The 12242-nt window shown below is 46.6% G+C and overlaps 1 protein-coding gene across 6 annotated transcripts in view; it reads right to left on the reverse strand.

The window, feature by feature from the left end:
• Positions 1-12242, reverse strand: part of Dapk1 (death associated protein kinase 1) — a 158120-nt gene that overhangs the window by 996 nt on the left and 144882 nt on the right. For 4 of the 6 annotated variants that reach the window (XM_076938882.1, XM_034510001.2, XM_034509999.2 and 1 more), the window contains exons 22-26: positions 11677-11874; positions 10641-10779; positions 8906-9026; positions 5282-5470; positions 321-1549 (exon numbers count right to left, since the gene is read on the reverse strand). In XM_076938882.1, the coding sequence (XP_076794997.1) occupies positions 321-1549; positions 5282-5470; positions 8906-9026; positions 10641-10779; positions 11677-11874 (1876 nt within the window). Of the gene's footprint in view, positions 1-299; positions 1550-5281; positions 5471-8905; positions 9027-10640; positions 10780-11676; positions 11875-12242 lie in introns of all 6 variants that reach the window. The other 2 variants (XM_034510003.2, XM_034510002.2) reach the window with 2 other exon arrangements.

Genomic DNA, 12242 nt, shown 5'->3' on the forward strand with positions numbered 1-12242 from the left:
TTTTCATTGAAAAGTTTGGAGTCTCAATAAAATTACCAGTAATAAGCAAGGTATTGGAGGACAAGAGATGGAGTCCAAAACACTGACAGGAGGGGCTCTAGCTTCCCAAGTGACCAAAGTGAAGGCATGGTCTGCTCTTGACTGGGGGATGCGTGGGAGGGAGGGAGATGGAGGCTGGGAAGCAGAGGACAGGGTGGAGCGTGTCTTCAGGAGCAGAAGGAATCCATGGGAACCTGCACTGAGAAGGGTGAGTCGCCCCCTCCCCTCCGCCCTTGCATCTCAGTCCATAAAGACCCTACCCAAGCCAAGGCTGCCCTCACCGGGACACCACTGAGCTAATGGAATTGTAGGATGTGCCACTGTTACAGCTTGAGGCATAGGCCTCCTGGCCATTGCCATCAAGGTTGATCTTGAACACAGAGGAGGCCTTCAGTAAAAAGTCCGCAGCGTCCCGGCGCCCCAGCTCCCGAAGTTTGGATATAAGGATGCCCACCGTGCTCTCAGGGTAGGAGGTCCATTCCTGTAGCAAGGCATGCACTGGGCTAGGGAGGAAATCCCTAGAAGCCCTGTTGTTGACGTTGTGTTTGGCCACCATGTCTGGGAGGCCCAAGTTCATGGCCAGAAGGCACCAGTCCTTCCCCATGGGGTCGGGTGGGTCAAGCAGGCGACTCAGTTTCCTCCGGGTCAGGAGACTCAGGTCCGATGCATGGATATCCATCCCAAGACTGGCCTGTGAGTACACGTCATGACACCCAAAGCACGTGATGCTGCTGAAGCTCTCCTTGTACCCTCCCATGGTGTTGGTAAGGGAGCTCTCTTTCAGCGTCTGCGCACGGAAGAAGTCCCGGGGTTGGTAGACCATGACGGGTTCGTGGTGCTCCCTTAGCTGCTGGGGGCTCAGGTAGTGCTTCACTGTCAACAACCCTGGCAAGGTGGTGGCCATGACAGTCTCGATGGTGCTGCACACCGAGTCCAGCAGCAGGCAGCACTTAATCTTCTCGGTCTCCAGTCCACGCACCTGTACCTCGATGCCCTGACCGTGATTGACCAGCAGCACCAGCAACTCAGTCCCACGGTTGGCAATCCTGCAGCCGCTCACCCACAGCCGGATGTCCGCATCTCCCTCAGCGCTCTGCTGGTGGATCCACCGGCACAGGTTGACCTGAACTTTGTGAAAGATGCCACAGGGGAAAGGAGTGAGGTGCTCTACAGGCACGATGCGCACCCCACCGTACACCATCACCTCATCCTCCTCATCGGCCCAGGAGCGCTGCAGGCTGTCTGTTTTGATCAGAGCAGGGATATCCACCATAGTCCCACTACTCAGGTCTCGGGCGCAGATGTCCATGGCATCCAGTATCTGCAGCAGCTCCTCCACATCACTGTCAGGGACCAGACGCTGGATGTCTTCCATGGTATAGCGGCCCCGATAATGGTGCAGGGCTCGGGGCGTCTCCACAGACAGCAGCTTCCCCAGGACGTTGGTGCAGAGCCACCGAGGATCCAGCAACAACACATCCTGCACTGTCTCGCTCTGCATGATGTTGATCTGCCAGAGGGGACAACTCAGAGTCACCAGATGGAAAGGAAAGCCAGGCCAAAGGCACTCATCACCCAGAGCTCAGCCGGGGGTCCCCAGGAGACTCAGTGAGGCATGGATCCTCGGACTCAGTGTGAGAGGATGTGCCAGGGTGGGTTGATTCTCAGGGGGCCCTCCCTTTTCTTGGAGGAGAAGGGGAAAGGGGGATGGGAGGTGGGGCTTGTGAGGGTGGGGCAAGGAGAAAGGGGGTGTGATTGGGATGTTAATTAATTAATTAATCAATTGAGAAAAAACAAACCGAAACAAACAAACCAGACCCCTGCCCGACTCTGGTTCAGGAATGTCAGAGGAGAATTTCTCAGAAGCAAATTCCCATAGAGAAAAACATTGAAAATATGTAAAGACAGAAACAAGAGCAACAACCAATCAAAGAAATAAGAAGAAGAAGAAGAAGAAGAAGAAGAAGAAGAAGAGGAGGAGGAGGAGGAGGAGGAGGAGGAGGAGGAGGAGGAGGAGGAGGAGGAGGAGGAGGAGGAGGAAGAGAGGCTTGGAAAGGAAGAGACCAGAGAATAAAAAGGTTGGTTTCTGAGGGAGTCTGAGATGGAATCCAGAAAACAAAACCCACAAATGAATAAAAGCAGCTATCAAGAGAAATTTTCAGGACAAATGGAAACCCCCATAAGAAGACAGTAAGCTTTGCCACTGTGCTGAATCATGCTGTTTCCAGATTTAATTGTGGACTTGTGTTTTAATGAGTTCTGTGTGAGATCAACCTTGTCTTTGAAGAGAGTCAATGGTTTATGGGTAATGTGTGCAAAATAAATGAAAAAGATGAAAGGATGCAAAAGAATCAAAGCTCATGAAATGTAAACAAATAAAATAACCCCCCAAAAAATCAAAGCACAAATAATCAGTCAACGCCAGCTGATATTTAAGGACATGAGGATTCGTGGTAGTGTCTGTAGTTTGTCAGAGACAAGGTGTCACTGCGTGGTTGGGACTGGACCTCATCTTTCTGAGTGCTAGGATTACAAACATATCCCATGACGCACATAGTCCATGGTGATGGGATCCCCACACACTCAAATGTTCAGGACATTGTAACTACCATACCAATAAAATGTAAAGTTTATCGTGTAAGGTTTTGTTTTGGTTTTTGTAAGTTTGCCCCTTCAACTGAAAGAAGGAATGCCAGGTGGTGATCAGTGTGTCTATTTCTTTAAAAGAACAAAAGTTGGAGGGGGTTGGGGGAGAAATGTGAGAAGAAAACAAAACAAAGCCAGGGCTTTCCTTCAGGGCTCTTAGCTCCTGAGCGCCTTTCCCCACAGCAGGCTCTGGCGCCACCTGCTAGCCATGTCACTCTACTGCCTTCATTTTTGAACCTCAGAGGTAATTTCCACCAAGGCATTGATTGAGTGGATCCCCCTTTGGCACTTCAAGCTAACCAACCATTGCTATTTCTTTAAGGCTCCAGCTGTGCAGAACTGGTCCACACTGCTGAGAGTTCCTTTGCTCTTCCCTCTTTCTTCCTGTCCTTATTTCTTTTCTTTTCTTTTCTTTTTTTTTTTTTTTTTTTTTTTTTTTTTTTGGTTTTGCGAGACAGGGTCTCTCTGTGTAGCCCTGGCTGTCCTGGAACTCACTCTGTAGATCAGGCTGGCCTCGAACTCAGAAATCCGCCTGCCTCTGCCTCCCAAGTGCTGGGATTAAAGGCGTGCACCACCACTGCCCGGCCGTCTTTATTTCTTAGTCTCAAACTCAAGGGTACAGGGAATGTGATATGACATTAAGAGGGTTATATGTCATGGTTTAGAAAATGTCTGGCCAAGAACTAGTAGGCAAGAGAATCCTGTCAAAAGAAGAATTTTATTTTTTATGGGAAAGACACACTTTATTTCTAGCTTTGCGCCACCTGTCTTCTTCCTTGCATTCATCTGCTTTACAGTATCGCTAGTCAGCCAGCCAATCAGCTGGCAGTTTACTGGGACTTTAAAGGCTGACATCACTATTTGAGGTCCTTCTGAGCCACTAGCTCTAGATTGAGTGTTAGTTCCAAAAGTAAACAAAAAAAATAAACAACAAAATAAAATTAAACAAAAAGTAAACAATAGGTCTTAACCTGGCACCCAAACCCAATGACCCCAGCTTCTGGTTTGCAATTCTCAAAACTGCTTTTACTTGTTAATGATCACAGTTGTTGCTCTTGGCCCAGCCCAGCCCATGCTGTCACTTGACTTCATAGGAGGAAGGAGGGGGTGGCTGTGCCACTTCTGGGGACAGGCACATCAGAGTGTCTTATTGTCCACAGACACCATTACCATGAAGACTGCTTGTGGGCTTTGTCAACCCAGGACCATTTCTGGAGCCAGAGCTTCTCAGTTCCCCCAGAGTAGCCAGACTAAGGCTGCCAGGAAGAACAGGGAAGTAGAAGGTTACTAAGGGGGCAACAGAGAACCAGGAACTCAGGACAAGAGTAACTAACTAACAGGATCCAGAAGACATCGGCAACACACACACACACACACACATGCACGCACACGCAGACCTAAGGCAAACATGCATGGGCAATAGTTGTTCCACTTGATACGAACTTTGCACACATCTCAGTTCTAACAATGCAGCTGGTAGCCTGAGACCCTTATCTGAATGTACTGTACACATACAACATCCAAACAATGCATGTAGCAGCCTGTTAACATCCTAGGACCCCAACCTCCATCAAGCTACACACATACACATGCACACACACACTTACTTACACATACATCTATACACATTCTTAATCTCTCTCACACACAGATGCACACACACACTTATACATACATTTATACACATTCTCAATCTCTCTCTTACACACACACATGCACATACTTATACATACATTTATACACATTCTCAATCTCTCTCTCTCTCACACATGCACACATACACTTACACACACATGCACATACACACTTATACATACATTTATACACATTCTCAATCTCTCTCTCTCTCTCTCTCTCTCTCTCTCTCTCTCTCACTCACACACACACACACACACACAGAGGAATAAGTTTTTCCTCCTTTTAACGACCATAAAACATAAAGATTCTATTCAATCTTGTCATGTTAGTGTATAACAGTAGGAGAGTCATATCCAGTCTGAACTGGTTTTGGTACAGGTGCAATCAGGAAAACTGTGTCCTGTAAGTAAATTTTTAGGGGGAAGTCCTTATTAATCATGTTATGCCTATGCATAATTGAACATGGATATGACAAAAATCAGATGCATCATGGGAAGAAATAGTCACGGTGAGCAAAGGCTTACATAACCCAAACCTGTCAATCAAAAATAGAGAGCTTCCAAAACTCTTATAAGCAATCTTATGCCTCTTTCCAGACTCCATAAAGAAGCCCCAGACTCTTGAGCAACCTCACCCATGGGACCTCCTGTCACTCTGGCAGTGTATCTCCTGATCTTCACTATTTCTTTTTGCTTTGCTTTGAAAAAAAAAAAAAAAAAAAAAAGTATTCTTGCTATTTTTGTAAACCATGCAAGCCTTCATTTCAAGTTTTTAAATAAGAGACCCAAAACCCAGAAACACCCAGCCCAGAATCTGAGCACTAGTAACACTAAGGAGAAGGAGAGGAACAGAGCAGAAATTCTGTACAGCTTGGCAGGGTAAGGAGACTCTCCTGTGCTGGGATATTATATGTAGTAGGACCTTTGGCCAGCCAGGGCTCACCCACCCCGGTCCTCACCTCTCCTGTGCTGTGCAGCTGCTGGGCAATGTGCCTGAGGTCATCCTCAGAGGCCAGGGGGTTCAGCTGGTCCTGCACGTCATACACGAACTGCTGCAGCGACATGAGCTGGTTTGGCCCGTTGAGCTTCCGCCAGGAGGGCAGAGTGGAGATGATCTTCTCACACAGGTGAGTCATGGGAGGACACCCCTAGACACACAAGTGGGACAGGTTAGCCACTGCACAACTGTGAAGCTCCGGGAACCGCGAGAGACAGCATTCATCCACGCAGCACATGCCTGGAGGAAGAGGTCATCGCTTTACTGGCTCAGCACTCAGTCAACAGGGGAGGACGGTAGTGATCTTATGTGAGAGATGATGAGACCTTGCAGCTGTATTTTAGGAACGATGAACTCAACTGATGTTCATCAGTGCCTAATGCTTCTCTCACATCTTCCCTGCCTCTAGCTTCTATCTCTACTCCCTTCATCCCTCACTAGCTACGTACCATCTTAGAAACAGTAAGGTCAGGCAGGGTGAGACAGAAAATGAGAATTTTATCAACATCAGAGTGGATTCACAGGATCTGCCGGTGCAATGTCATTAGATCAATAGTTAGCAATTGGCTTAAAATTGTTTCCTTACCTGTCAAGGTGGTAAAGCAAGCCAACCATTACTTCACATTCCTATAATCTCACACCATCCTGATTGGAAACCACCTAGGTATTACATCATCACTACACAAAATGCCTCTTCTGTCACCTTAATTCAACGCCTTAATTTATAAAAAGCAAAGCTGAGTGGGGAGCTGAAGAGCTGGCTCAGGGGTTTAGAGCATGTATTGTTCTTGCAGGGGGCTGGGCTCCATTCTCCAGAATCAACATGGTGGCTCATAACCTTCCATAACTCCAGTTCCAGAGATGTGACCTTCTCTTCTGATCTTTATGTACACATACATATATGCAGGCAAAACATTCACACGCATACAATTTTTTAAAATGAATAAAAAAATTTGTAAAAACGCAAAACTGTCAAGGATAGAGACCATTCATTGGGGCACCACCTAGAGGGGGGTCTGCAAAGTAGCTGGCAAGGCCACAGTCAAGCTTGGAGAATTCAAAGATTCCCCAGTTGCCTGAGGGACAGGCATCTTGATCCAGACCTTCGAGGAGACCCTGGCTTCTTCACTGAGTATCTGTCCCTGTATTACAGCTTGCTGACCTGTGGGACCAAGGCTTCCAGACCACTCCCATATCACAACTGAGGAATGGTGCCATCTCAGTAGGAAAGCCAGGGTCTGTGAGACACAGGGGATGGTGTTTTTGCCAGGTCTGGGTCTTCTAGGAATCCTGAAAGCACACCTGGAACAGGGCTCATGACAGAGTACAAGGTGGCCCCACCTCAGGAGAGACGGGCTGCACCCTTCACTTAGGAAAAAGCGAACCTCCCTGAGGCTTTCCTGTCATGGTGCTCTTTATCACTTCAGCAGCCTTTGTCTAGGGAATCCTCCATCTCTCACACACACTGGCATCTGCCCTCACCTGTGTATCACTTTCTGCTACACGACTTTCTTCTGACAAGAAAAAAAGAGTACTACTTTTCAAATAAGTATAATTCTTTTGAAAACTTTTAGGAGGATTCCTCAGTCCCAAGCTATTTTAAAAACACATCCTCCAAAACTCCCCTCTATCAGGAAAGGCTAAAAGCATACACAAGCAAGGTTCTGGAAATGACACGTGTTCTGCATGGCTGAGATGGATAATTCTGAATTGCATTCAGAAGTCTCACCTAAAACTGATTCTTATTGCTGATATGCTTTCCCTGTCGTTATTACATTAATGTAACAATTCCTGGGCATTAGCCCACCCTATTGGGCAGATTTCCTGCAGATCAACAAAGATGCGCTCTTTTGTAGCAATGCCATATAGACAAATTGATGGTTTCATAATTCCTAGTGATGATTCTAGAGAATTCCTAAATTTATACAAGTAATTTTGAGCCCTCTGTAACATGAAAGCTGCAATTAGAGCTCTGGAAACCTTCATGTGTCTCGGGCTAATTGCACCAAAACAGAAAGCAGGAGTGAAACAGATTTATGATCAGGGAAAGCATTCTTTCTGGGCTGGCTATGAAGCCATTATCTGATAACTAAAGGTCATTAAATGAGAGTGAAGAATTTATTGTAGGTGTAAGGACAAAAGATAAAATATTAGCTGGATTTATCTCTATAACTTCCATGTTAATGAGACACTAAGCAGATGATTGGTCTCTTGACAAAACCATGCTCATTTAGACATAAGAATTATGGTTTTAAACTCTTAATGACCTGTGGAGTCAGTGACAGATAATGAATGTTTACTTAGATAACTAGTCTTCATGGAAACACATGCAAACAACTCTGCTGTAACTTCTTATTCAATTTATGATTTGAAATTGTTTGAAATTGTTGTGAACTCCTGGAAAAAGATGCTTGGAATACCATGTGATCATGTATCCTGAAAAGGTATAAGAACTAGGATGGAGGACAGTAAGAACAGGGAGAGAGAGCACAACAGAGCAGAAGGAGCAGGCAGGCTTCTTCTCACCACAAGACAGTTTTCTTCTTAACAGCAAGTTTCTTCTTACTGACAAGGACAGGGCCTTTTCATACTCAATAAAAGAGTAGAAGTTTTTTCTTTCTATAAGCAATAAAGGCTGGAGCTTGTTTTTCATCCAGAATGAGTGAGGTTTTTTCTGCACCAGCACTTGCTCAACGAAACTTGCTTATGGAGGTCTTTAGCTCCATTCCACCAAATATAGTGTGTGTGTGGTGTGTGTGTGTGTAAGTATGCATGAACACTTGTGCAGTTCATGAAACAGGTGGTTGGGCCTGACCAGAATGTGTGTGTGTGTGTGTGTGTGTGTGTGTGTGTGTGTGTGTGCATGTGTGTGTAAATATGTGTGTGTGCATGTGTGTGTAAATATGTGTGTTTCTGTGTGTGTGTGCATGTGTGTGTAAATATGTGTGTTTCTGCGCATATTGCCTGTGTAAAAGTTTTTCTTTCTGTGAGTATGACTCTCTTTTCCTGGTTCACTAAAAGTTAATTGCTCCAAGCCCCATCTCACCTGGCCAGTGAGAGACGAGGCTTCTGGAGAAGAGAAAAGCGAGCCTTAGCAATCAATTCTCTCCTGAATTCCCCACTGCTATACAACATATGTTAATTACCAGAGAATTATAAAGTAAGTTTATTTTCCAGCACTTATTCAAGCATAGAGAATTATAAAGTAAATAAGATAGACAAATAGTTAAGCTTCCCCAGCGCTTACTGAGGCACAGAACAGTTTCTACAAGGTCAGAGATCATCAGTCTTTTGGCCTGTGTCTGACACTGCGTCCGCTTCAACCCACTCCACCTGGGCACACTCCCAGAACCCACCATGATACTGGTTGTTCTACATTCATTCGTTTGTAAGCTTTAATCCATCCACTTTGGGGATCTATCATGAACAAAATGGTCCAACTTATTTTATTCCAAGCAAATAAGCAGTTTTGCTCATTTATTAAGTAACCATTTTCTCTATTAAACTGAAACACCACCTTTTCTTTCCCCCTGAATGGTGCTGGCATCCCCCACGGTGGAGTCCCGGCCCCTCCATGTGTACTCACTGAGACAATCTGACTCCGTATTTCTTGCAGGTGATTCCGAAGAACCTTAATGTCCTTAGACCCCGACGCTCCGGCATCCAGCACAAACAGCTTATTTGAGACGTGAAGGTCATTCCCGAACCTATGGCAAGAGCAGGACCAACATCAGCTCCTGAGTTGACTGATCAACTTTAGGTCTTCCCATGAATGGGCCGTGTTCCTACTGACCCTAATGGCTGATGGGAGGAAAGGAGGAAGGGTCATGGTGACCCTGAAGGAGGCTCTCTGTCTCTGCTGTTGGGTGACTCCTGTTAGCCCCTCTGGTAAGTCAGTGTACTCCCTCAATCACACAATCAGGAGTCTGAGGTTTCAGCACAGGTAGAGGAAGAGAATGTAGAAAGATGTCAGAGCCTCCTGATGCACAGGCTTATGTGTTTGCTTTCCAAGGGAGGAAATGCTGTTGAAGGTATGGGGCTAAGATTACAAGCAGAATAAGAAAGTTACGCTTCTGATCTAAAAATATTCACATAAGACCTCTAAACAAGGCAGAAGAAAACAGACTGGATCTCTCACTGACCATTCAACTCCTGGGTGGCAGCATGTCACAGGAACCTGCAAGTCCAACTTCGTGTTTCAAAGACTTACTTTTATTTGTATTCACGTGTATGTACGCATCTCTGTGTATATACCACTTTTGTTTGGGAGTGCACAGAGGCCACAAGGGGGCATTAGATCCCCTAGAACTGGAATTACAGGCAGCTGCATGTGTGGTTGCTGGGAACCAAATTCAGGTCCTCTTGAAGAGCAGCAAGGACTTTTTATGGCTGAGCCATCTCTCCAGCCCCCAAGTTCAAACTTGTTGAAGGAGCCTTGAAGCCTGCTACAGTTTGGATGCAGTCTGTCCTCCAGGGGTGCCTGCGTTATAGAGGCTCTGTCCCCAGTGTGGTGATATGTGTCAACAAAGTAGCTCCCATGGGACCTGTGAAGTCTCAAGAAAACCTAATCCCTGAACCTCTCTGAATTCCTATCTTTATATGAGCTCCACCGTGATGTCACACACCAGGAAGTGATGTGATCCAAGGGATGTCAACAAGGACTGATGAAATAGGGTTTACAGTTCTCACCTCCTAAGCTAAATGCACCTTCTTGTTATAACCTACTCAACTTCAGGCCTATCGTTACAGCACCGAACATTACTAACAGATCCCAAGTTTAAAAAGTTATATTTCTATACTCCTTTATAAGAGAAACAAAGGACTTGTATGAACACGCTGACAGGAAAGGCACTCTGACCTCTTCTATTTTTTTCTATCCATCCCATCCTAACCCGGCAAGTGTCTACAACTTGCATGCTGGGAAATGAATACTGATAAGAGCAGACGTCTGTGTGGGATGCTGGGTGAGCAGAGGAGAGAGGGCTGTGGCCATTGAGCATGGTCTCCCTGCATCCAGAGAGATTTGTTGCAAGTGTACTCATTGTTTTGATGGAAATGAAAAATTCAACCAAGGATCAATCAGTGATGAAACTTTCTTCAGCCACCACACACTAGCCCACCGAGCATAGCTATGTACCCTCTGCCCATTATCTCACCTGACCCGTCCCCCAGTCCAGATGATCACCCCCACCGCACCAGGAGGCCACCCTCACCTGTTCCCACCTCCAGGCCACTCTCACATGTTCCCACCTCCAGGCCGCCCTCACCTGTTCCCGCCTCCAGGCCCCCCTCACCTGTTCCCACCTCCAGGCCGCCCTCACCTGTTCCTGATCTCTTTCAGCAAGGATGTATCCTTATCATATCCAAACTCGCCCCCAGCAGGCCGAGGGATGTTCATGATGTCAGCATGGGTGGCCACCAGGACAACTCGGAGAGGGTTCTTCAGCTTGCCTCCAAATGCTGAAGGAGAAAGTATACCTTGTGAGAGTCTGATCTCCTTTCTGACTGTGCTGGCCTCAAGTCTACACCACCTGTACAGGTGATTTGCCATCTATGCACAGACTCAAGGGCTGCATTATGAGTGCAGCCCCTGGTCCTGATCTTCTGCTAGAGACCTCAGCAGAGACCAGAGCAGACTGCTGCACAGAAAGTAGCTCTTGGGGCCATCTTCAAACAGGCTTTGACATGCAGGCAGGAAAACTGCAACCAAGGTCAGTTTCACGGTGAAGGGGGAAGCTGAGGCAGAGAGAAACCCTTCTGAATGTAGCCATACACCTGGCATAGTCCAGAGAGAAGCTGTCTCCAAACTCACACAGGCAGGGCCATTCCTCACAGAAGTTCTTTAAAAGAGACATGACAAGGGAGAAATAAGAGGCAAAATGATATCCTCTGGGAGGTCAGCCAGCTGATGCTATGAGCCTGTGCTCCCTGGAGACAGAAGCTGGCTACTGAACATCCCGCAGCACCAGGGATGAGTACACTTGCAATAAAGCTCGCTAGACACAAAGTCCATTCCATCACCGTCTCCTCTAGCCAGTGTGCTGAGGCTGGGCCACATGCTCCTTTTCACCAAGGCTGCATGGAGCTGCAGACTGAAGGATAACCCTTCTGCTGATGAATGTCCCAGGACTTTCCAGAAGTTCTTTCCAGGAGCCGTGGATGAAAGACTCCACTGTGCAGTCAGCAATGCTGCCCTTAGGGATGAAGTGCGTCAGGGGAAAGAAGTGGCTATCAAGGATGGCTCAGGACTGGGAGGAAGCCACAGCCGGGAGTGCCATTCTGTAGGGTCTGAGTGTAGCCAGCATGCAGACCCCAATAGAAGCACCATAGGGGAAAAGAAGGAAGGACCTCACTCACCTATGGGTTCTTCAACTGGGACCAGAGACTTCAAGAAACTAAGCCAGAAAATCACTTGGTTCAGCTGGATCTCATAGGGTTCTTCGAGACTGAAAACGATGACGTGGATGGACGTGGGATCATTGGCAGCAAAGTAGTCATAGCAACAGAAGTACACAGGGTTTCCAGAAAACTCCCATACACTGAAATCACCAACCCCTGCAGGAAGAAAACAAAGGCTGCGATCAAGAAATAGTCATGTAACTTCAGCAGCTCTTAGTACTCTAGGGGCTCTGCTCAGGAATATTGATCTCTACAGCACATGTGTCTGTGTAAGTACCCAGTGACCTAAGCATAGTGCTCCCCATATCTGGTGCTCCCCACATCCAGTGCTCTCCAACCTCTAGCTAAATGACTTCCTCCTAATGGCTTTCATTAGGATAGCTTTGGCTATAACTGCAGCATGCCTACTCTGAATCCCCTGCAGATGTATCTGTGTGTTATAGGTGTATGGAGCCCAGTACAGATGTGGAAGTGTTTGTGTATACAAATAAACTTTGATTTTTTTTCTCGCTTTCATATTATTA

Source organism: Arvicanthis niloticus, chromosome 8, assembly GCF_011762505.2.
Source record: "Arvicanthis niloticus isolate mArvNil1 chromosome 8, mArvNil1.pat.X, whole genome shotgun sequence".
Lineage (NCBI taxonomy): Eukaryota > Metazoa > Chordata > Mammalia > Rodentia > Muridae > Arvicanthis > Arvicanthis niloticus.